Source organism: Helicoverpa armigera, chromosome 16, assembly GCF_030705265.1.
Source record: "Helicoverpa armigera isolate CAAS_96S chromosome 16, ASM3070526v1, whole genome shotgun sequence".
NCBI lineage: Eukaryota > Metazoa > Arthropoda > Insecta > Lepidoptera > Noctuidae > Helicoverpa > Helicoverpa armigera.
In genome coordinates, this window is record NC_087135.1 from 11,449,641 (window position 1) to 11,474,013 (window position 24,373).

The 24,373-nt window shown below is 36.5% G+C and overlaps 1 protein-coding gene across 1 annotated transcript; it reads left to right on the top strand.

Moving 5' to 3' along the window:
• Nucleotides 1–7,781: 7,781 nt before the first annotated feature.
• LOC135117976 (uncharacterized) lies at nt 7,782–10,976 on the top strand. The gene is made up of 2 exons (XM_064038667.1): nt 7,782–8,084; nt 8,396–10,976. Exon 2 carries the CDS (start codon nt 8,400–8,402, stop codon nt 10,974–10,976), a length of 2,577 nt encoding a protein of 858 aa, XP_063894737.1. The 5' UTR covers nt 7,782–8,084; nt 8,396–8,399.
• The last annotated feature ends 13,397 nt before the right edge of the window (nt 10,977–24,373 follow it).

Consider the following 24,373-nt stretch of genomic DNA (forward strand, 5'->3'; position numbering starts at 1 on the left):
TATCATGCTATTTAATAGAAATCCAGACTTAAGTGCGTCTCTGTGACAAAGAGACAAAGGTGAATTTGTAAGTTCAAAAAAATATTACGCCACAACTATGTGGAACAACTCAAGTACATAACATATAAAACAAGGAAGAACTGATCCGCAGGTTATCTCGAAACACTCAGGTATAACAAAGTTACCACATAAATAACTGACTGCAGGCTCCGTTCTCACCTCATCTCGCAGCTATCAGCACAACTTCCAGACTTCACTAACCCTATCTCAAGTTATCTGTTGATTTATTCCTCTTAAACTACCTGAAACATTGTTCTAAGGATTACAGTTAAAAAAGGTTCGGGTCTAAGGAAAGAGATTTCACTAACTTCAGAAATACTTAACTGATTCAACTGCCGGAAAGAATTTCTTTACTCTTTGATAACATTACATACACGTTAACCTCGAAATGAGAGGTTTTTACCAAAATAATTGCAACCTCTGTTAGCTCGCACCCAATCACCCGAGTCCCATAAGATGATGAATTATTTTTAACCTTTTTAATGGAACCTATATTCGTACTTTAGACTTCACAAAAAACAAGTAGTAAATTAATAGGAAACTAAATATACCCTTGCTCTGTTCAATTTGCAAGTTTCACACGATTTCATGAGCATACAGAACAGACAGGATCTATAAAATAAAAGTTAGGTGTGTAGTACATTTCCCTGCGGAGTCGGAAGCACTTCATCTACCGTCAGTCTTCATTTGTTCTGACAGCCGACAAGTCAGACTCGATGCTCAAAGAACTACGTATGTACGGAATTTTTATTTCGACAAAATTGGGATAAATTACTCACACATGTTTATCTGAAAGGGACCGTTTTTTTGTGAAAGGGTAAATTATTTATAGAATATTCAATGTAGGGTCTGATTCAATGTGAGGTGAGTGTCGAAAATAATCCGTGTCTGTGTAAAATGAATGGGTCTCTAATTTAAAGGAGAAGGTGTACCTACATATGTACCTACTTATAAACAACTGATTGATTATTTTACACAGCTAATATATCCTGAACAAAAACATACATGATTTGATAAAATCTCCAATGTCTCTAACTGCTCACTAAGTCAAACCATTAGTTTACCATTACCAGTAACCATTAGTGTCATTAAAGCTAAACAGTGGAGTGCAGCTGCTGAACTAAGTTGTCCCCGGGTGCTCGTGACGTGAGCTCACATATCACTCGTTAACAAGACAACTAGTGCACTGTGTTAGTGTTATACCAATGCAAAGTAAGCCTAAAGTCTGGCTTATGCCATGCATGACAAATGACTCTGCATTTCAGAAGTAATTCATTTGACTATTAAATTTTTTGACTATTCTATGCTTAAGTAAGTCAGCAGTACTTCTGACAAGCAAAGCTTCTCAAAAAGATATGAACAAATAAATACGCTAGAATTTAAATAAATCCACTTATTTTTTATGAAGTCTGGTATTAATTTTCTCATCATCACCAGATATAGCTTTAACCCATAACTATTTATGCTACCTATATTCATCGTTTCAGCAAAAAACTTCTAAAAGCCGAGAGATTTTTCGAATGCCCTGTTAAAATTGCTACCTATTAAGCCGGACTGCAAACTCAATATCCCCTTTATCTAACCAAATTCAAACGGTTACGAAAGATAACTGGAACCACAATATTGTCTAATAACTTCCACATAACGACTATAAACGGTAAAAACGTAACGATAACGAAGAATAAAAAATAACGACGCTATACAACGTTATCGGCGCCCAAAAACAAAAGATTTCCCGTTTTGTAATAAACTCTGTGTATGGAGTTTCATAAAGGAAGTCTTTGTGAAAACGCTTAAGCATGGAACCACCCGGAACCGCCAAAAGGTTTGCTAACATTCTTGCTATAATTGTTAAGCTAGCGCATAATATACCATCATCTGCCTAGCCTAGGCTTCCAGTCGAACTGGATGCACTTGACTACCAGCGTTCTACAAGACCTGGCGTTGTATGTGACCTCCTCAACCCAGTTACCCGGGCAACCCAATACCCCTAGTTAAGACTGACACAGAATATACCACCACACAATGCGTTTTCAATCACATAGGCAGGTAAGAGGTGTACAAACGGCAATGGCGCCTCCGGTTGTTAAAACCTTCTAAGTAAAAAAGCCATTGAAAATTATCGTCACGGCTGATCCCAAACAAGACATTACTTATTTCCGAAAAAAAACACAGCTTTTAATGTTTAATACTTTTCCCGGCATTTTCCTATGGAGAACAAAACACATAACTTTTAATCTTTGAAGGATCAGACGAAAATAATGATTATCTGCTTAAGACTACAAAGGAATTTTGGATGACGACTAATTGGGGATTATATCATAAGTCTGAGTTCAGTAATTACTGATTATATCTAGGCACCTAAGATAAAGAGTAGCTTCACTGAATATTATATGACATATGTTTATAATTTGGTTAAGTATTAATGTAATTAATTAATCATTAGTTTTATCTATTTAAGCCTTGCCTTGCTTGCTAGTCAATCATCCACTGCAGTCACATACATAACATCGCTCATGCATCTATCAAACACACACGAAAATGCACTCAATCAAAAAACTATCAAGGTATGATTTACAACTAATACTGATCTGACAGTTGGTAATTCTAAACGGGCGTTATTTATCATCCTTTCATTACCAAACAATAAATAAACATGTCACAGAAACGACACTTATGCTTCAGTGCAGTTAAGCAATTCCACATATATAAACTACGTTCACGAAAACCTATAATCGAATGCAGAAACTTATGAATAGCAATTGCACTTGGAAGCAAATTGCGAAGTTAGCAAGAAAAATTATAGTAAGCACCTATTTAACTTGGCGTCATATTATAAAGAATAATGACATGAAACGCCTACCTATATCATTTTAGTTTAAATAACGACACAGTAAAATTATTAATTTACCATATTCTACTTTAAATTACTTTTCCGATAATATATAAGCTTTAAACAAACGCGTTAGCCTAAATATGTACATACCTCACGCGCCTGACACTAATTTAATAGCAATATTATTTTCTACGTGACAACTGAGAAGCTTTTTATCACGTTTTTGTGACGAGTAATATATGCGTATTTAATAAGAGAAGACGAGACAAGTCATAGTATAGCAGCTGTCAAGAAAATAAGCTTCATAAAAGGCATATCAAGCTTCTACCAAGTAGGTATAACTCAACAAGAATTTATTTACATGATATTATTTACTGTGCTTGAAAGAAACTGTCTCTTAGTTAATACTTTTGTACCTTTTTATTACTATAAGTATTTCCCTAGAAGGGGTACCATATAAAACTAATTTCCTCAACAAGTGGATATCTAATTATAATCTTACTTGAAAATTATACTCTAAACCCACAAAACGCCTGAAAACTTGCACTAAACTGAAATTACATTAAAATAAATTTTACCTTTGGGGGATTAAACCACCATCATTAAGCTTATGGATATAGCCATATAAAACCTTCCTATATTTTCATATCAGGCAACACCAACAGGTATCCCACTATAATCATCAGGAACACACACACACACATACATACACACATGTACATAAAATCCCACAAACGAGCAAACACATTAACGTTTTAGTTCACAAACCGCTAAGCGTTACCGTTTTATCCCGTTACCAAAAATATTTTACTAAATTTTCATGTCATTTTGATGTAATCACCTGATGCTGAGTATAATAATTACGGTGTAGACGGTAATGATGCTGAAAATACCTGAAAGTACCTGAAAATGTTAGTAACAGGTTGGTAATGAGCCGACCGACGCGTATTGTGTGTAATTCGAGGAGCGTCGCCTAAATTGTTACTCATTATTTTATATTTCCTATTATTTGTTTGAGGAGATACTTTTACGTGGTGCTTCGTATATTTTGTGTTTATATCTACGTACTTTACTATGAAATAAGTGGGAGGAAGTTAAGATGAAATACTATTTGTTTTTATTTGCTTTTTGACACATTATATTTTACTGAACTGTTTCAAAACTTGATCTAACTAACCCCTTCAGTGAACTGGCTTCGTTCAATAACATAACAAGGGAGCTATCAGGACTGGCATTAAGATACAAATCCCTATTGGTTATCGGGAATCAAGTCCATTATGACGTCAGACAAAAGATCGCTTTATGGCCCCGGTTGGGCCTTCCCGGGATTTGCAAAGTCTGACAAAGGGTCTGTGTACACCAGATCGAGGACCCAGGGTTGTGTGCGAAGGCCCTTGCGCCATTGTGAGACTGTTTGATGAGGCCAAAATGTTGGATGTAGATTATACTTACTTACATAGATATTGTAATGTTCATAGATGTAGGTCAGCAAATAGTTTCGTTAGTCACTTTTACACATAGCATTAACTAGACTGGTTTAAAAGAACGCTCTTTCACGGAAAGTTTTCAACAAATACTTACAGAAAAGAATCATAAAACATGCAAGAATACAACAAGGAATGTTAGTAAAACTTGCCGCCGCAGTACATTTCACCTGTAAAGTTTGTTCGGAGTAATATTACAAGTGTACAAGCCCCGAACACTCGGGTTTACATCTTAGAAATAACTCTTACAATACTTCAGGGGAGATTTTATGTCTCACATTAGAAGTGGCGTTTTTAACAAAACTTTGCACAGTTTGTTTTATGTTGTTCAATATATTTGAAGACAGAAACTTGTGCTTGAGACGCGAAGATAAAAAAGACTGTCATTTCTTTTAGCTTTTGCAGGCTGTCTTATAAAAAAATGTCTGGACAGAAAATATTACTTCATTCTGCCTAACTTCAGGCATCCCACACATTTTTTGCTGAGAGTATTATAAATTAATCGATCTAGTAGTTCCACAGATGATCCCTACGAGAGATAGCCTGCCTACGTTCGCCCTTCAGAATATCAGTCATTTTATATTTGACAGAGAGGTAACTTTGTTCATCCTCCGAGCCTTTTCCCAATCATGTTGGGGTCGGCTTCCAGTCTAACCGGATTCAGCTGAGTACCAGTGCTTTACAAGAAGCGACTGCCTATCTGACCTCCTCAACCCAGTAACCTGGGCAACCCGATACCCCTTGGTTAGACTGGTGTCAGACTTTCTGGCTTCTGACTACCCGTAACGACTGCCAAGGATGTTCAATGACAGCCGGGACCTACAGTTTAACGTGCTATCCGAAACACAGTCAATGGTGTCTAAGATATACTTAGAAAGTACATACAAACTTAGAAAAGTTGCATTGGTACTTGCCTGAACCTGGGATCGAACCCGTGCCCTCATACTTGAGGTTGGTCTTTTACACACTAGGCCACCACGACGATCTCCACCTCTGCAAGAGAGGTAACTTTGTTCCTTGCAATAAAATTAAAAATTATGCACATTGACATAATATCCTCATCAAACTAATTAACTTATTATTCAAATTAATAAGCTTAAACTTGGAAGAAAGAGGAGGGATATAATGATCATATTCAAAGGAAACGATGTCATAATCGCCCGTTTCACCCGAATTAATCCAGGACTGAATCAGTTAGTAGTAATTTTGCGTGCAAACATATGCGGGGATGCGGAATGCAATAAACATTTTAGTGGTTTCAGTACTAGCCACAATAAACTTTAGTGCGCTTTTTATTTATTTATGATGATTGCAGTCCACAGTATGAATGTTTGATGTTCTATGTTGTTCAGATGATATCTCTGAACGAGTTGTTCTCCAGTTTTTAGTACAGTTTATCATCTTTTATTTTCCTTTCAAATTCTGAACTTATTCGTATTATTATTGGGGAAGAAGATAGTATCGGAAATAACTGCAGGATCAATCATTAGGAGGTAATTAGGAGGAAAATTATTTTAAACTATCAAGGCCGTTTTATAAATGGCGTAATTAATTAAAAATCAAACACAAGCAAAACTATGTCAAGTTCAAAATTAACGGTCAAACTTAAGAACGAATAAAGCCAGCACATAAGCCGAGCATATGAAATCAAAATACGAACAAACTTCATGAAAAAAGACCTGAAGTTTAATAAACCTAATCTGAGACTTAGGGCCTTGCTAAAACTTTAGCCGACCTTATCCAAATTGGCAAAGAAAGTCAAATGGAACGGCCTGAGGTCTGAGACAAAAGAATAAGGTCGCTCAGAGCCCAGGGGGAGGCCAGCCATTTACATATGCGGAATAATTTACATATACACTCTGTGGTCTATTCGCAATGACGAGTTTGAGGACCTCCTGAATTTTGCTTCTTTTACTGTGAGTTGGTTAATTTTTTTCTCGTTGCTTGTCGTAAATGAAATGAGGAGTTGTAAAATATGGTGTGACTTGAAGTCAGTTCCAGGCACATATAGAAGCGAATTGGGGTAGTTACCAATGATTTGTAGGTACTTATAAACAAAGAAAAGAAGTCAATCCACTAACGATACAACTAAAACACATTGTTAATTGACTGAAGATCTAGGATCCACGAAACAAATTTAATTAATTTACTTAAATTGTCAGATCGAACAAATAAAATATCTATTATGCCTCCAGAATCCCCACTAAGACTGCAATTCAGAACGCCAACAATCCTCTGGTTAACAACCCATCACATGCCATAGTCATTCACGCCACACACATACTCACACACACCCACACAAGCAAGCATCCCTCTCAATGTGATCCCAGTGTGGATGTCTAATAAAATGCGGGCTCATCCCATTTTTCGTCCGTCCGACATCATTATGTAAAAATTTTCGGACACAGCTGTAATCTGCTTAAATTTTTCGCGAACGTATATTTTCAATTCCACGATGATTGGACTGTGATTCTGTTTTACGTACGGAATAAATGACTGAAACATGAAGCGGAATGTGGATTATGTATATTCATATTTTGCCATTGAGAAAAAAGGATTTATACCACTAATCTTAAATCCAGATTTTCACTCACAGTTTATACCTGCTCGTGCCGATCATATTATTAGTGAACTAGATTGTATAATCCTGTAACAATCACGCAATCTTATAAACCTGTGTCTTATTAATCTTTTCTTGATCTGCCTTGCTTGTTCCCACTACAGAGTAAAGTTGGCTGTAGAGACTTCTACATCCCAATCAAGTAACTTTGCAGCCCTGAAATCAGCCACTAAAGACCTTTTCGGAACCTTGACTTCTGCAAGGTCACCTGTTATCTCATCAATCCATACTTTCTCCGTTCTCGTCACATCTACATACGCCGTGCCATCACCCTCGAAACCGAACGTGGTCGCTTAGACAAAGGTCGACTACAATCACAATCATATTTATTATCAATACCAGTATGTATGTAGGACGTTAATCGATACCAATTTGTGTTTTAATGTCTGTCCTACTGATTTTACATACTATTACTGTGTCATGTCTTGTTATTGAGCCCGTTTCATCAGCATTATGGGAGAGGCGGTTTAGGTACATACTTGGATAAGTCTTTCCTCTATTTTCTATCACATGACACTATTGTAAACGTGATGTTTGGTGTATATGTGTGGTTGTTAGTTATTAAATCTCAAAATAATGACAGAACTAATTTTGATGAAACTTTTAGTAACATAATGTTATGCACCAGACGAAGACATACTTTGGCTTTCTATCTTTGTATGGGGTAAATATCCAGAACAAAATTATGCCTAAAATAAGCAGAGCAGACAAAATTATTTCAGAGAACAGCAATAAAAACATATGTATTAGGTATATGGATAATACTTGGAATTGTAAGGGATATAAAATTATGTTATTTTAAATGAGTTGTATAAATATTTAATTAAAGTAAATTTAAGGATAAATTATTGATGGTTAATATAATTTTTGTGCTGGCAACACGACACGGAGACTAGAGCTCGGTGGGGTGATGACAGCTGGCAGGCAGTTGGTTTTTTCCACGGAACGATAGCTGGAGGTTGTCTGATTGTACATTGTATACTTATCGTGGACTAATATTGTAAAACCGTGTAAAAGGTGTTACGTTACGGAATAAAGAAGATTTGTGTACCAATCCCGTTGGTTTTATTATACTTCAGAAGTGGTAAGTACCTACCTACAAAAATATTTATTTTCTTATCTTTCGAAAAATTAAAATTTGAATCCTAAGAAATCAGATGCATCGTCAAGAGAGATGCCCTAAACGCTTGTGAAAGACACCTATTAACATTAATATTTTCATGAGGTAGCGATATTTTTCAAAAAAAAAAAAAAAAAAAGTTTTATTTGCCGCCCGCGTGGAAGGTTAGTTTCTAGGTTATGAAAAATATTGTGTATATATGTACAGTAGCAAATTATGAAGTTTATGCGAGAGTAATTTGAACAATTACATATTCGTCTTGTTTCGAGTTCCAGAACGATGGAGAGATCGAATTCTCGGCGCCTGGAGACTCCTCCAGGTGGCACTGGTTCGCGAGGGCGAGATTATGAAGAAATTAGACGAAGTCGCAGCCGCATTCGTCGAGACAGCCCACCGGAGCACCGCCGAAGCCGCCTGAACGAGAGCCGGAGTTCACGCGACAGCGACAAACTACGTGCTCTGGAACGAGAAATGGAACAGGAACGCAGAAGACTTCGAGAATTGCAAGATGATTTGGACAGGGAGCGTACACGGCTGCGGAAAACTGTGAGTAATCAACGAGAATGTATTCAACCACATGTGTGCCTCACGGAACTGGAACATACCACAAATCAGTTTGATAAAAATTCTCGTAAACGACTGCGTACTCCAAGTAAAAATAACGAAGGCCCCGAGCCTCGCAGATCCCACAACGAGCGACATTCTCCTCGGTTAGGCAGATCAGTTAGTCCTTCGTTTACAACAAAGGACCTTATAGGTATTCTAAGTAACTTAAAATATCTACCGCCCCAGCCATCGAGTACATCCGTTACTTATACTTCTAACAATCATAAAAATATTTTGCCTGACTTTGATCCATCAGTAAAATGCCAACGCGTAGATATATGGCTAAACAAAGTGAACGAATGTGCTACGGTTTACGGCTGGGACGATAAAACCACAATCCATTTCGCAATGCAGAAGCTCCAGGGTTTGGCCAAAACCTGGTATGAGAGTTTGCCGTCAATTTTGTACAGTTGGTCCGAGTGGCAAATTAAATTAACGAAGGCATTCCCCTGTGAACAGAATTATGGCCAAATTCTGGAGGACATGCTGAAAAGGAAAAGTAGGATTAACGAACCGATTGAAGTATACTTCTACGAAAAACTGGCTTTATTAAACCAATGCAACATCGATGGTAAACATGCTGTTGATTGTATTATTCATGGACTGACTGACAGGACTATGAAATCTAGTGCTATAACATTACGCTGTGCTCACCCGGAGCAATTGCTACAATTTTTAATGAGCAATAAGGATTCTTCACAATCGCACTCATACGACAGAACGTTTTACAAAACAAAATATGGAGGTGACAGCACAAGTACTAACAGTAGTTCTACTAAAGCTAAAATACCATTTCCAAATAGCGCTATTTATTGCTACAATTGTAAAGAGAGGGGGCATCCGTTTTTGAAATGCCCAAAGCCTCTTTTGAAGTGTACCGCTTGCAACAGAGTTGGTCACAAGACTGAAAATTGTTTTAGCAATTCAAAAGATAGCAAAACTGACACCCTCCAAAAGACACTGTGTATTTCAAACATAAGCCCTAACTCAAAGTTTTTCAAAGATGTAACCGTGAATAGTATTCCTACAAAATGTTTTATCGACTTTGGTAGCGAGGTAACCTTAATTAGGCAGTCTGATGCGTCACGGTTAGGATTGATGAGTAGCGATGAAACAACTGCTTTGAAGGGGTTCGGTAACGAAATAGTACATACTCTTGGTACCGCAACTATAAATATGGTTGTTGATGGTGTTGTTGCTGATGTAGTTTGTCATATTGTTCAAGATGAATTTTTGGAATACCCGTTATTAATAGGTCAGTCGTTTACCGAGCAATCGCATGTCACAGTTTATAAGACCGCCGATAAGCTTACTTTTCTTGATTTCGGTAACGAAATGCCCTTTTCTCAAGCGAAAATATACTCCAATGCAACAATTAAGTTACTTGCAGCCTCTGACATAAGTGTTTGCGGATTAGCTAGTGTGAAGTCATTTGTTGAACCCCAGGTAAAAGGCGAAATATTGGTAACCAGCAGGGTTATTGGAAAGCCTTGTCAGCAATTAGCCGTCTTAGGAGGCGTTTATCCAGTAAACAACGGAGCGGTCTATATCTTGGTATCTCCCATATCATCATCCACTCTAATCAGAGGGGGGATGAATATATGTCGCGGTACGGAGATTAAGGTAGTAAGTAGCATAGTCATGTCTGTTAGCGAGCTACCAGAAACCTCGATTGATGAGACTCAGATACGTATAGGCGCTACGATTGAGGAACCTCACCGCGAAATACTTTTGGCATTATTACATAAATATCGACATTGTTTTGCGTCGACTTTAAAGCAGTTAGGATGCACTAGTGCCACGGAAATGTCTATTGAGCTAAACAACACAAAACCGATTGTCTATCGGCCGTACAGACTTTCACATAAGGAACGTGAAAATGTTCGTACGATGATAGACGACATGTTGGAAGCAGGCATTGTGAGAGAAAGTGTGTCAAAATATGCTAGCCCCATTATTTTAGTTCGAAAAAAGGATGGTAAATTACGGATGTGCGTTGACTACAGAATGTTAAATTCTGTCACAGTTAAGGAACGTTATCCGATGCCTAACATAGAAGATGAAATTTCGCGTTTATCAGGGCAGGCATACTTCGTCACGCTTGATTTAACATCAGGCTACTACCAAGTACCTTTATCCGAGAAGTCACGGCCTTTAACGTCATTTGTCACTCCGGATGGCCAGTACGAGTTTAATCGTATGCCATTCGGGTTAATATGCGCCGGCCGTGTTTCAAAGGATGATGCATAAGGTTCTAGGTTCCGCGCGTTACGATGGTGCTACATCCTATATTGATGACGTATTGATATACGGGCGAAATGTTGACGAATGCCTGGTTAGGCTAGAGAAGGTTTTTCGATTACTGGAAAGTGCTAACCTCACGCTTAATTTGGCCAAATGCGAGTTCCTAATGAACAAGATTGATTACTTGGGGTATGAGATCAGTGTCGCCGGTATAAGACCAGGGGATAAGAAAATTCAGTGCGTCATGAACTTTCCATGTCCGACTGATCAACATACTGTTCGACAGTTCCTCGGTCTCGTGGGGTACTTTCGGAAATTTATCCATAATTTCGCTACCTTGGCGCATCCTCTGACAAAACTCCTTACCAAGGAAGCTGTATGGACCTGGTCACATGAACAGGAGACAGCTTTCAAAGCTCTCAAGGATAAGCTAGTGACTAGACCTATACTGGCAATTTTCAATCCTAATTATCAGACCGAACTGCATACCGACGCTAGCAAATTGGGTGTTGGTGGCGTTTTGCTACAGAAATCGGCTGATGACGACTCATTTAGACCGGTAGCATATTACAGCCGTAAGACTTCTCCCGAGGAGAGAAACTTTCACGCTTACGAACTTGAAACTTTAGCCGTGATCTGTTCTCTGAAGAAGTTTCGGGTGTATTTGTTAGGACTAGATTTTAAAATCGTGACCGACTGTAGTGCCCTCCGGTCTACATTCTCTAAGCGAGATGTCCTCCCAAGAGTTGCGAGATGGTGGCTGCTAATGCAAGAATTCCAATGCACCATCGAATATCGCCCAGGTGTAAAAATGGCCCATGTTGATGCGCTCTCACGCAACCCCATATCAGACGAAGAAACTGCACAAGTTTCAGAACATTATCCCTCTGTCATGAACATTAGTAGTGAAGACTGGTTGCACACATTACAGTTAGGTGACGCGGAGTTGTGTAGGATCCGTAGCGTGTTAGAGTCAGGTTTAGATGAAAGGGATTAAAATACATAACGGACAATTACATTATTAAAAACAATAAGTTATATCGATATTTGAACGGAGATAAGGAGAATGTTCGTTGGGTCGTACCAAAAGGTGCAAGGTGGCAATTATGTCGTAGCAATCACGACGAAATCGGACATTTAGGAGTAGAGAAAACTTTGAATCGTTTAAAAAAATCCTATTGGTTTTCGAAAATGTCCAGGTTTGTTAAGAAATATGTAAATGCTTGTATAGAGTGTGCATATGCCAAAAAGAATAATACTTCGAAGGAAGGTTACCTATATCCGATACCTAAAATCGAAGTACCGTTTCATACACTACACATTGACCACCTTGGACCCTTTGTGAAATCAAAACGGGGGAACACTCATCTTTTGGTTATTGTAGATGGCTTCACCAAATTCGTGTTTACTAGACCAGTTCGCAATACGAAGACCCAAAGTGTGGTCAGAGTATTGGAAGACATATTTTATACATTTCGTGTGCCAGATCGTATTGTCAGTGATAGAGGAACGTGTTTCACATCTCACGCATTCAAGAGATTTTGCCTTGATAAAGGAGTGAAACACATTCTTAACGCTGTTGCCAGTCCCCGCTCTAATGGGCAAGTAGAAAGATATAACCGTACTATTCTTAGCTCCTTAACCGCACAAAATTTGAAACAGGATGAAAAAGATTGGGATGTTTCGGTTGGAAAGGTTCAATGGGGACTGAACAACACAAACCATAAGGTCACTGGTAGAACGCCGTCCGAAATGATGTTTGGTACATGTATGGACTCTGAAATTGATCCTAAGCTTAACGAAGTACACAATGAAACTCGTGAAACTTGTGATTTATCTGTTATTAGGGAAGAAGCTAAACGGGCTATAGATGACGCACAAGAAAAACAACGACAGACCTACGATAAAAACAAGAAACCCGCCAGAGCCTATGCCGAAGGTGAACTAGTAAAAATCACAAAAACCTCTTTTACAAATGACGGTAAAAGTAAAAAGTTACACCCCGCTTATATAGGTCCTTATCGTGTTGTTTCAATATTAGGGAATGATAGGTATAGGCTAGCTTCTGTTCCCGGTCTTACGGGCAGTAAGAACAAGCGGCATACCACGGTTGCTGCTGATAGGATGTTGCCTTGGGTTAATATTGCCGCTCTGAACATAAATGAATCGGATAATTCTGACGATGATGACGATAATGAAAGTGATGTAAACGACTCTGACAATAATGATAAATAACGAATGTATTTACATATACTCTATATATATGATAAATTTATAATAAGGTACCGGTTGATTATAACGTTTATTTATTGGTTACTATAATATAATACTATTTAATGTAAATATTGTTACTGTCTTTAATGCATTTCAAAGAGACGCTGTTAATATGATTTACTTAGTGTCCAATAGAACAGTGAGAATGGATGGGTTCACTGTTCTATGAAATTTGGATAATTTGGTCACGAGAATGGATGGGTTCGTGACCAAATTTGGTTATATTTCTGTTCGCAAGAATGGATGGGTTTGCGAACAGGAGTATTGTGTAATATGAGTGTCTGACAGAACAGTGAGAATGGATGGGTTCACTGCACTGTCGATTAAGGATAGGTTTGATCACGACGATGATGTTTCTGTTCACAAGAATGGATGAGTTTGTGAACAGAGCATTTATGTACTATTGTTGTTATTTTGAAGAATGATCTATTGGAAATGTTCGTTGCTGATTATAATTGTTCTAGTCTATTTTTAGATGTTGTATGTATTCAGTTTTGATTTTATGTTAAACATTATTGTAATGGGAATGCTGACACAAATTGATTCCCCGATGAAGACCTTTTTCTTTTTCTTTCATTTCATATTATTTCTGTCTATGCTTTACGCGATGGTGTCAGTACTCCCAAGTTAGTGCATGAGGACATGCACCATGTCAGGATGGGCGAATGTAAGGGATATAAAATTATGTTATTTTAAATGAGTTGTATAAATATTTAATTAAAGTAAATTTAAGGATAAATTATTGATGGTTAATATAATTTTTGTGCTGGCAACACGACACGGAGACTAGAGCTCGGTGGGGTGATGACAGCTGGCAGGCAGTTGGTTTTTTCCACGGAACGATAGCTGGAGGTTGTCTGATTGTACATTGTATACTTATCGTGGACTAATATTGTAAAACCGTGTAAAAGGTGTTACGTTACGGAATAAAGAAGATTTGTGTACCAATCCCGTTGGTTTTATTATAGAATGTTTTCCGTATCTTCATTATATGAAAACGTTTTCCTTTTACTGATCAAAGAATTCACCAACACCATATATCAAACATGAAAATATACTCGCGTCTATAATAAGGCACATAAGAACCGCCATATTGGCGAAAAAGAAGTCGCAATTTGGGCAAAAATCCGTAAAACCTAATGCATTTCCCGGGTATGCTGTACACGGCTGCGGAGTCCGCATCAATCATGGATGCCCGGCTGAATACTAAATACCCGGGTAGGCATACCCGGGTGCCTACCTGGGCAAACAGGTGAGCTTTTATTGTTGAACGAATTGTACCTATTGGAGAATATTGGTGATTGATAGAAGATGCAACGATGTTCAAGCAGTTCTCATAGAAACAACAATAACAATAGTTAGGTAAGGAAAAAATTGGAAGGTATCTCGTTCAATTTTACTACTGAATTATTTATTAGTATACCTACTTTCGGGAATATGATGCAGTTTTGCTGTGGTAGCAAAATATAAATTATCTAATTCATTCGTCTAGGAATCGAAAGATTTACCCAGTCATCATAGTTAAACTTATTATACTACTACTCTTACTTACTTACCTCTACTAAAACAGTATTATTATAAAATATAAAAACTATAAACTATAACTGTAAATAAAAACTATAAATAGCTTTAAATTAATACATCCTATTACTTAAAGGTCGAAGTTCAAAAACCCATATTCATTAAGCGAAAAATTAGAAGATTGGTTTCCTTTTAACTTTAAAAAGTTTTTATAGGAACTTAGATAGTCAGTTATTTTCGGTATTTTCCTTATGCGAAATACCCTAAACCCATAAGGATATTGTTGATATGTCATAAGGTATTCACACATGGACGATGGCACGTATTCAAATGCGCCAAGGAGTCGTATGGTGTCCTTTCCCCGCTACGCTTAAAGCATGCTGAGTGTGAGGCCATAAAACCAACGGTGTGTATCAGAATAATAAATTGAGGTGTCATCAATATTTTTTTTCGTATTTATGTATATTTTATATTTCAGTAAATATCTAAATAGGTAATTGAAGAGATTGTCCATGTCCATGGAAAAACATTACCAGGACAGGCACGTATTAATTTATCTTTGAATTAAGTAAAAGTGTATTTTAGTGTTTTACTCAACTTATTCAGTAAGTACACTTTTTTGTTTGACTTGAACAATCATACGATATCGTATATCGTAAAATATTGTTCACACATTTTTCCCCAGTGAATAAAGAAACTCTAGAACAATATTGAAAGACAAAACTCTTTGCAACACATTTTCATTGATTTATGCTGCTAAATGTCAAAGCTATTTTAGTAAACGCGAATAAAAATACATTCAACTTTGAACTTAGGAAGCTTGCGTTACATATCGTTGTCGTTATGTGTTAAAAATAAGAAACAGGTAAAAGCTTTTCAAATATTCGTAGTTTTAAATACCTTAGTAATAAACACAAAAATAAAACTCTAAAACTAAAGCTTAATTGTACTTAATTAAAAAGTCGACAATAATACGAAAAAACGTCATGGTACATTACTACGACGAAATTATCCGTATTTCTAGTCGTACATTGCACCGCTTAGCACGAACCACGTCACTCCGATCATAAAACAGTTTTTTCAAAAGTAAAACACTTTTAATCATCTAGTAACTTTTACTCGCGTTTTATCGCTGATTTAATGGCCCCACCGGCTCGCTCCGGCTGGTCTTTTGGCTCCAATCTGCAGTGTGTTGACAGAAGCTGGTCATGACAGTGGCTCCTAGTGGGACTATCGAATTTTATAGTATTTTCATTGTTATTGTTAAATAGATAAAGTTTAAATTCGAGTGCTTTTCGGAAGTGTGCTTGAAAGGTAGGTGTTGGTGTTTATATTTTTTTTTATGTTTTTAGTTTATTTTATCAAGTAATGTAAACAAAACATTGTCCAAGACCACCTTGAAAATAAACCGGTAGGTAAGCGATTTTTTTTAAGTATGCCATTAAAGTCATAAGTAGGTACCTATATGTATACTCGTCTATGACAAAGCCAAAAATATAATTTAGTTAAAAAAGGAACTTATGTTTATAGGTACCTATAAACCTACTAATAACATAAATATTATAATTTTATTGCGAACATTGCGAATCAAAACACCATCCACGTTGTGGCGACCGTGACAATCATAGTGTAACCTTGACCTCCCAGACTAAACTATTAGCGAACACAAACAAACATAAAAGGAAAACTATTTCAAAATATTTATTTTTTAAATTTTAAAATGCCTAATAATTAACAAAATTTCTTGCATATATTTTGATTAAATCAATCAAATACGCAAATTGCGATCCAACATAATTATATCTCAATCACAATAACCCAATTATATTCTATTCTATATCGATACAAATTATCTTCGTTACATCACTATCATTATTAACAATGACATAACATCACTAGTTGCAAACTTTGTCTAAGTTACTTAAAGTTGCAGTTAAGCAAGAACAACTTATGTTCTACTATCACAATTGCATAAAAGTAACTGGACGATCACCTATTTATCTTGTTACAAATCAGCTGCAAGACAAAACAAAAATAAAAGGAGCCAGCGATAGTTAATATTTATAATAATTAGTCTTCATAAAGGTAAGGAGTTGATATAACCAATTGCTTTGAACTTTAAAGTTGGTCTTTATCAACTTTTTACAATAATTAACATAGCAGCACGTCAACATCAAAATTATAATAATCATTAACTACGTAATTTAATCCTAACCAGACCCTATCAGTATGACTTTGCTGCATGTCTGTCCGTTTGTCACGAGGTTTGTATCTCCTGAGCTGTATAGTTAGACAGTTGCCATTTTCATGTTCTTAACTAAAACTATAAAATTAAAATTAGTTTTTTTTATTGTTTCTTAAGCTTTCACGTTAAAACGTCTTAACCATTGCAATGAAATTTTGTCCGGAGATAGTGGTACCCTGGTACTCGGGGTCAGGACGTAGTTCTTTCGGGACATGGACGAAGTCGCTGGCATAATCTAGTATAGTCATAAAGAAAATTATGCGCACTATATTGACCTTATTCATTGTTTTTTCATCATTATAAAAAATGCCAATACTTCTACTCAAGGATTATTTATAGCCTTGATTTTCACACAAAATATTGTAAATATCAAAGAAAACCCTAATGAATAAATTAACTAATAATCATTTTAAGTTGCATAATTTTACCTACACGGAAATGAATCAAATAAAAATGTGTACCTACATAATATTTGTTTATTCTGACCTTACACTTATATTATGTTAATCTATAATGCATAGTTAGAACCTTCTGTGGTCTAATTAAACGAAGTCCAGATGAAGGTCACTGCACCGCATGTTTTAATAAAGGCAAGCTTTAATATTTCATAGGAAGGTCTTACTTAAATAAAGGTTGCATAGACTAATGCATTTAATATAGAGGTACATACTCGGCACACATGTCCGTATTATTTCTGGACCTTAAACAACCTAGGTACTTGACTTTTGCTTCGCAAAGCAATTTGTGATTTTAATTCTGTTCTTTTTTTTTCTGGTTAAAACATAATTTTCTTATCATATTTTCCGGTATTATACATCTTATTTTTCGCACGTCCAAAGTTCAATGTACCGGAAAATCTAAATATTATGTACGTACTTGTCTTCAAACGAATAGTCTAGCAAACAAAACAAATGATTACCTATTTGTATTCATACGCACATCTTGTTAACAGAAAAAAAATATTATTACACAAAGGAGTCAAGGAAAACTTATAAAAATATTATTAAGACCTCCAAACTTTATCTTTATGGAACATATAATGACCGTAAACAGTTGAAAATCTGTTCCTTATCACTGCAGGAAAATGGCACCAAGTGGTCCTTGTCAAAAACTTTAGCCATGTGCTGAGAAAAAGTACAAATCTCTGGAAAATTGCGTTTCCTCATATAAATCATTCGATACTTACAACATTACAAAAAATCTTAAAAACCCCGTATGATAACAATCACCCTCAGTCTTATAGTAGTTTGTATGGCAATCCGACTTGACTGGACAGAGATCAGGCGCAGGACCATCACTTACGTGCTCTCCTAAGCAATGGAGTATCAGTAGCAACTTAGGTACAAACTCCGGTCTGCTTTGAGAAAGTTTCTTAAAGTCCATAAAGCGATTTGGACACGGGATCTAACACTGAAACCGGTGCACAGCGATTGCACTTTAGAAACACTATTAGTAGACCAACGAGGTATAACCTGATACCTATAACATTAGCACAAGCCAACTTCGAAAACAAAATGATCAAAACTTGTTTTAACTAAACTCCTTTAAGCAAAACCCAACGAAATCTACTTTTGACACAAACACAAGAACTTAAATCATAATTAAAAACCGTAACTTAAACTGGAAACTGAAATTAATCTGAAGTTGGTTTCGATCAAACTCCTTGATTGAATGTAATGTATATTTAACTTGATTCCGGGCTCCGAATTAGATAAACTTAATCAAGGGAAAGTTATACTCGTGAAATATGTATACACTTCGATAAATATCGCTGGTTTAGTGTTTTGGAGTAGAAGATTAAGTTTCCAATGTTTGTTAATACAAATCTTGTGTACGATTTTGAGATCGATCTAACTAATACTATCTTATGTCTGTGGTTTCACCCACAACTTATAGAACTAGTACGTACACGTATCTGAAAGTTGTCTAAATCCTTCCTCAATAAAATAGTTGCCTGTTTAACGCCTACCTAAATATTTTTCTAATGAGATCTGTAGTACCTATCTAAATAACTTTTTTATATATTAATGGAAGCAAATCTATATTTCAAACTAAATAACTCTTCAGCTTCGTTAAATCGACCGATATCTGCAAAGGTATTGATCACATCAGAATATATTGGTATTTAAGTATATTTTTAATAAGTTATATTTTTTGGTAATAATGTAATAATCGTACAGATCACCTACTTAGTTAAATAAACGTATCACCCAAAAATCTCTATGAATTGAAGTTCTATAATCCTCTTTCATCGACAATGACGCTTATCACTTTTGTTTTTAACATCTAACTGACCACCTAACATCATCTACAAATACACCTCAGAACAAAAACGCAGTAACTCCCCCAAGTCCACACCTTACGTAAACGAGTAAACGGCGGGCGCACAACAAGCGGCAATTAATCGCCTCGTGCGATATGTCGAGCGTGCAAGCTGATAACGCATGTGTAGATGCGACACTCCGTATTTCAAAAACGTGACTTGAGTACAGGTTTATAGGTATAATTTCTTTAGCTAATACGCCGTCATCATCATCCTCCGAGCCTTTTTCCCAACTATGTTGGGGTCGGCTTCCAGTCTAACCGGATTCAGCTGAGTACCAGTGCTTTACAAGAAGCGACTGCCTATCTGATCTCCTCAACCCAGTTACCCGGGCAACCCGATACCCCTTGATTAGACTGGTGTCAGGCTTAGTGGCTTCTGACTACCCGTAACGACTGCCAAGGATATTCAATGTCAACCGGGACCTACAGTTTAACGTGCCAATTGAAACACAGTAATTGGTGTCTAAGATATGTATACTTAGAAAGTACATACAAACTTAGAAAAGTTGCATTGGTACTTGCCTGACCTGGAATCGAACCCGCGAGTTCACACTTGAGAGGTTGGTTCTTTACCCACTAGGCCACTTTTTTTTATTCAGTTGTAATACATATGTATGCTAGTCAGTGAGTAGGCGTGGTTACTTTGCTTGATAAAATATGATTTAGGTAACAAGGTTGTGGATTAACATGTCAAAAGCTCACAAAAAAATTAGAAAGATTAGAATCTGAGCACAACATATAAGAACAGTCCAACAAACACAAAAAAATCAAAAAGGTATAATAAGTATGAGTCACACTTATCTAATCCCACAACAGATAGTCGTATCTGCGCTGTACGTACCTAGTCTATGGGCCGTCCTCGTGTCAGTGTCACCCAATTGGATCAGATCGGAGCCCAAACCTGTTGTTTGATCGTAATATTGATATTATGCAAATATTATCAGCTGTACAGCGCACATTCAATGCCAAAACCGCGGTGATCGATCGTGTAACGCTATCTATAGCAATTAGCTGAAGAGTTTGTTTGCTTGTATGTTTGCTTGAACGCACGTGAATCTTGAAAGAGATCCAGTCTATAAGTATAGGAACATTAGTTGCTGAAGCTTTCTGGAAACATAGAAAATGTTTTGAAGCCTTTATTTAATCCACTGAAATTAACTTTCTAAAAAGACGATAATTTAAATATTTATGGCAATTAATATTTATCACTTAATTATTTGTTTATACAAATAAGTCATTTGAACTCACGTCGGAATTGATGCGATCGTATATTTTTGTTTTAAATAAGGATTAATATCCAGTGTTAATGTGACTCAATTAAAATGTAAATATTAATCTACGAAGTAAAAGTGGAACAATTAAAGTTTTAGTTGAAAGTGATTTCACTTATTTTGATAAATAGTAATATCTAGATGAACACAAACTTGAAATCATATTATAACATTAGAATATAACATCGACGAAGGAAAGTCACCCAATCGCAGATATTAAGAAGAAGAATAACGAGCAATTGATCAGACTACATTCATACTCATTACCAATCAATGTTGAATATAATCATCGGAATGACCAAACTATAATCACATCGTGTTGTATGAACCGAAGACTAATACTCCACTGGAACAACACTACCTGCTAAAACTGATATCAATTCAACTTCCACAGCTTTGTTACCAATATCCCAAAATAGACCATAATCTTCTGACCATAAAATTCAAATCAACTTGAGCACTTTATCCCACATTGACAAAAGCTGGCATGCAGAGCTTTATCGCTAATTAGGTCATACCTGGTTAGCTCACCATATTATCCGCTAACTGCGATAATGTATAGGATGAGCCTAGCTATTTTCCAACTATGTTGGGGTCGACTTCCAGCATAAACAAATGCAGCTAGGCCCAGTATCTTGCATGGAGAGATTTTCCATCTAACCTCCTCCAAGTTACCCGGGCAAACCCGATCAAAGAAGTAAGACTGGTTATCAGTCTCTCTGGCTTCAGACTACCCTTAACATCCGCCAAAGGTTCCAACGACAGCCGAGACCTAACGTACCTTCCGAAACAGAGGAACTTCTTATGACATAGATGGTCACCCATCCACAGACCAACCACGCCAACCGGTGCTTAACCATATGATCGATCTAGCTCCTAGCTAGGTTCATATTATTATTATGACGTTGTGATAATCGTTATTTGGTAAAGGTCAACAGCGAGATATCAGAGTAAGCTGAGGCCGCGCAACTTTCCAACATCCATATCAATTAGTAAGTCAGCGAGTTTTTTTGAAATGTATTACAATATACCCCATTTTATAGCGAACCTGACAACGCTGTGTAACTCAAAATCACTGTAGGTATACTACCTTTTGCTCTGGTTTTATTCGCGTTATTTTTGGTTTATACTGGACTTTACGCTAATTTGTCTCGGTTCAATAGTTTTCAGTGCTTAGTATTTTCTTCAAATTCCTGGTGGTCTGGTGTTTTTGTTTTTGTTATTTAAAATCGATTAACTTTTTGCATGATTTACCGAGTTATGTATACTGCGTATGTTCTAAGAAAAGATTTAGATATCTTTGTTTTACATAAGATACATTTGATCATTTGCTACTCACCAGACAAAAATTATCTACGTCCATTTCCAGACCATCCAGTCTTTTCATTCGGCCTTCGGACCAAATATCTCTAAGTAGACCATTCGTTTTAGCTTACGAAAAACAGATGATACTTGACTTCGTATGCACAACTATATTTTATTAGATTTCATCCGTGACGCCACGTAAAACTGACCCCCTTGTTGATACTTCCTATCTCTACAAAAGTGTAAACAATCACTATCACTGTTGCATTTATAATATTAGGATTGTACCTAATAAAATAAATAATTAGCTGCCAACACTAACACTTTTTAACAAAAACCAAAAAACATCAAAATTAGTCAAAATCGACTTGATGAACGATTTCCGTTATCACGGAAGAGGTCGTGTCTCATTGCACACTAACTCTATAAATAATTAATATCATTCATTCAAACACTGTTGTTCCGTCATTAAGACTGGTTTTGATCAAAAATAATCTTGTGTTCCGGTTTAGAATTTAGTGTCAAATATTTCATTAAACATGTTTATTTTTACCACACATAAATCATAGAAGTCATCTTAGTTTTAGAAATTCTTTAAGTGACTCACACGAATTTTAAAAGAGTTTTGTTGGGATCAATATGTATGTATGCTTATTCTGCGGTTTTGCTCACGTCAAATAAGCAGCCTAGCCCTGCTAACTTATAGGTACTGAAGGATTCAAATCAGACCAGTATGTAGTTCCTGACTTAACGCTGTCAAAAAAACAACCTCTTAAGCTTTATTATATACGCATGGATTGGAATCCTGAAAATCATACAAACTTACACTGGTAGCTATATTCCCCTCACTCCAAAATAGCAACCTCTTTCTGTTTTGACTTATCTTCCATTTTAAAAGACATAGGGTATTTAGACGACGAGTTCAACTTTTCATGGAAACAATCCTCTATCCTAAATATTCATCATAATATGAATACTAACACCAAGACATCTCGTATAATATCCAACATGTCATAATGTAGTCATTTCCGACGTTAATCCGCTACATTCCTCAGTGGGTCTGCGTAATACAGAGTCATGGCCACGCGCTGCTAATGAAGTCCAACTCTGAGCAGTCGGCTCGTCAGCTGATCTGGGAATACCACTACTAGTGTACTGGTACTTACTACAAGTTGCCAATGTAAACGGGAGTAAGTTGTGAGAACTTTGGAAGTGGCAAAGTATGTCTACCAGAACTGCTGCCCCTAATTGTCTCAGACTTCTATCTGTCATCTTTCCTTCTATGTACTGTTAATTAATAAGCTGTTATTATATTCATAAAGCTATTATTATTTTCTTTTTTTTAAGCTTCATAATAATATAATTTTCTCTTCTACGCAAAAAACGCATTTTTAATTAGCAGCAACAAATGGTACTTCATCCTTGTACATATAATGATGAACAAGATAATCTACCCTTTGTGCACCGATCGACAGCCCTGTTCACTAATTAGTTCCCAACTCCGTAGCTATTGGAAAAAGTTCCCATTTTAAACCTCTTTTAGTACAAAAAAAAGCATCGTCGGTAATCCCTTGCAACTCCCGAATTAATGGCAGAGTTCGATTCGGGTTTGATCTCCTTTGAGTGATTAGGAACGTCTCGTCTGCGGTGGATTTTGGTGTATAAAGCTTTAAGTTAATCATTAAATTCGTATTTAGTTCGTTTAAGGTTAAATCTGTTTATGTGGTCGTCTTAATTATTAGCCTATCAAGCAACCTCTAATCAAAGATTCATCCCATCTTTTTTGACATTTCTTACTTATTAGCATCCAACCATCACAACTCATACCTACTTTAAATGCATCACATTTTTCACGTTTCAATCCCTTTGGTTTCCCGTTGGTACAAGAATGAATACAACGCGTACAAGTGTCGGTGGCTGGCTCATTAGCGCACATTGACAGCGGTTATTGAAAGCCCCATCTGAAACCGCGGCGAGGCGGTCAGTTATCGCTGCACGGAATTTTCAGCCCGAGTTTACACGTCACCTTTGCCGTGTTTAATTTCAGCTTTATTCGTGTGCCATACCAATTTTCATATTGATGTCTCACTACCTATCTTAGATTTTTTTCAGTTATCTATAGATGCCATAAGCAGTTTTATCTGATCCCCCAAATACATATATCCACAAAATATAGGCGATTACAAACACAAAGGCAATTAATTTAGAATATGAAAACATTTTCAATATTTGGACAAACGCCTGCGATAAAATCCACTTTATTAAAAATACGTTCGCGTGAAAATATGCTCACATTATTTGAGTAGGCGCTATGTTTCAATCATTTATATTTTCTGTTATTGTAAATGAATTGTAGGACGTAGAAACATAATAATGTATTTTACAAAATCGACGAAACAATTAAGTAATTTGAAAGTTGAAATAGACATGAGGAATTCTTATAATCGACTTCCGAGAACCGA

Excerpts from the sequence above, each read along its gene's own strand:
- LOC135117976 (XM_064038667.1), top strand. The coding sequence starts at position 8,400 with ATGGAGAGATCGAATTCTCGGCGCCTGGAGACTCCTCCAGGTGGCACT.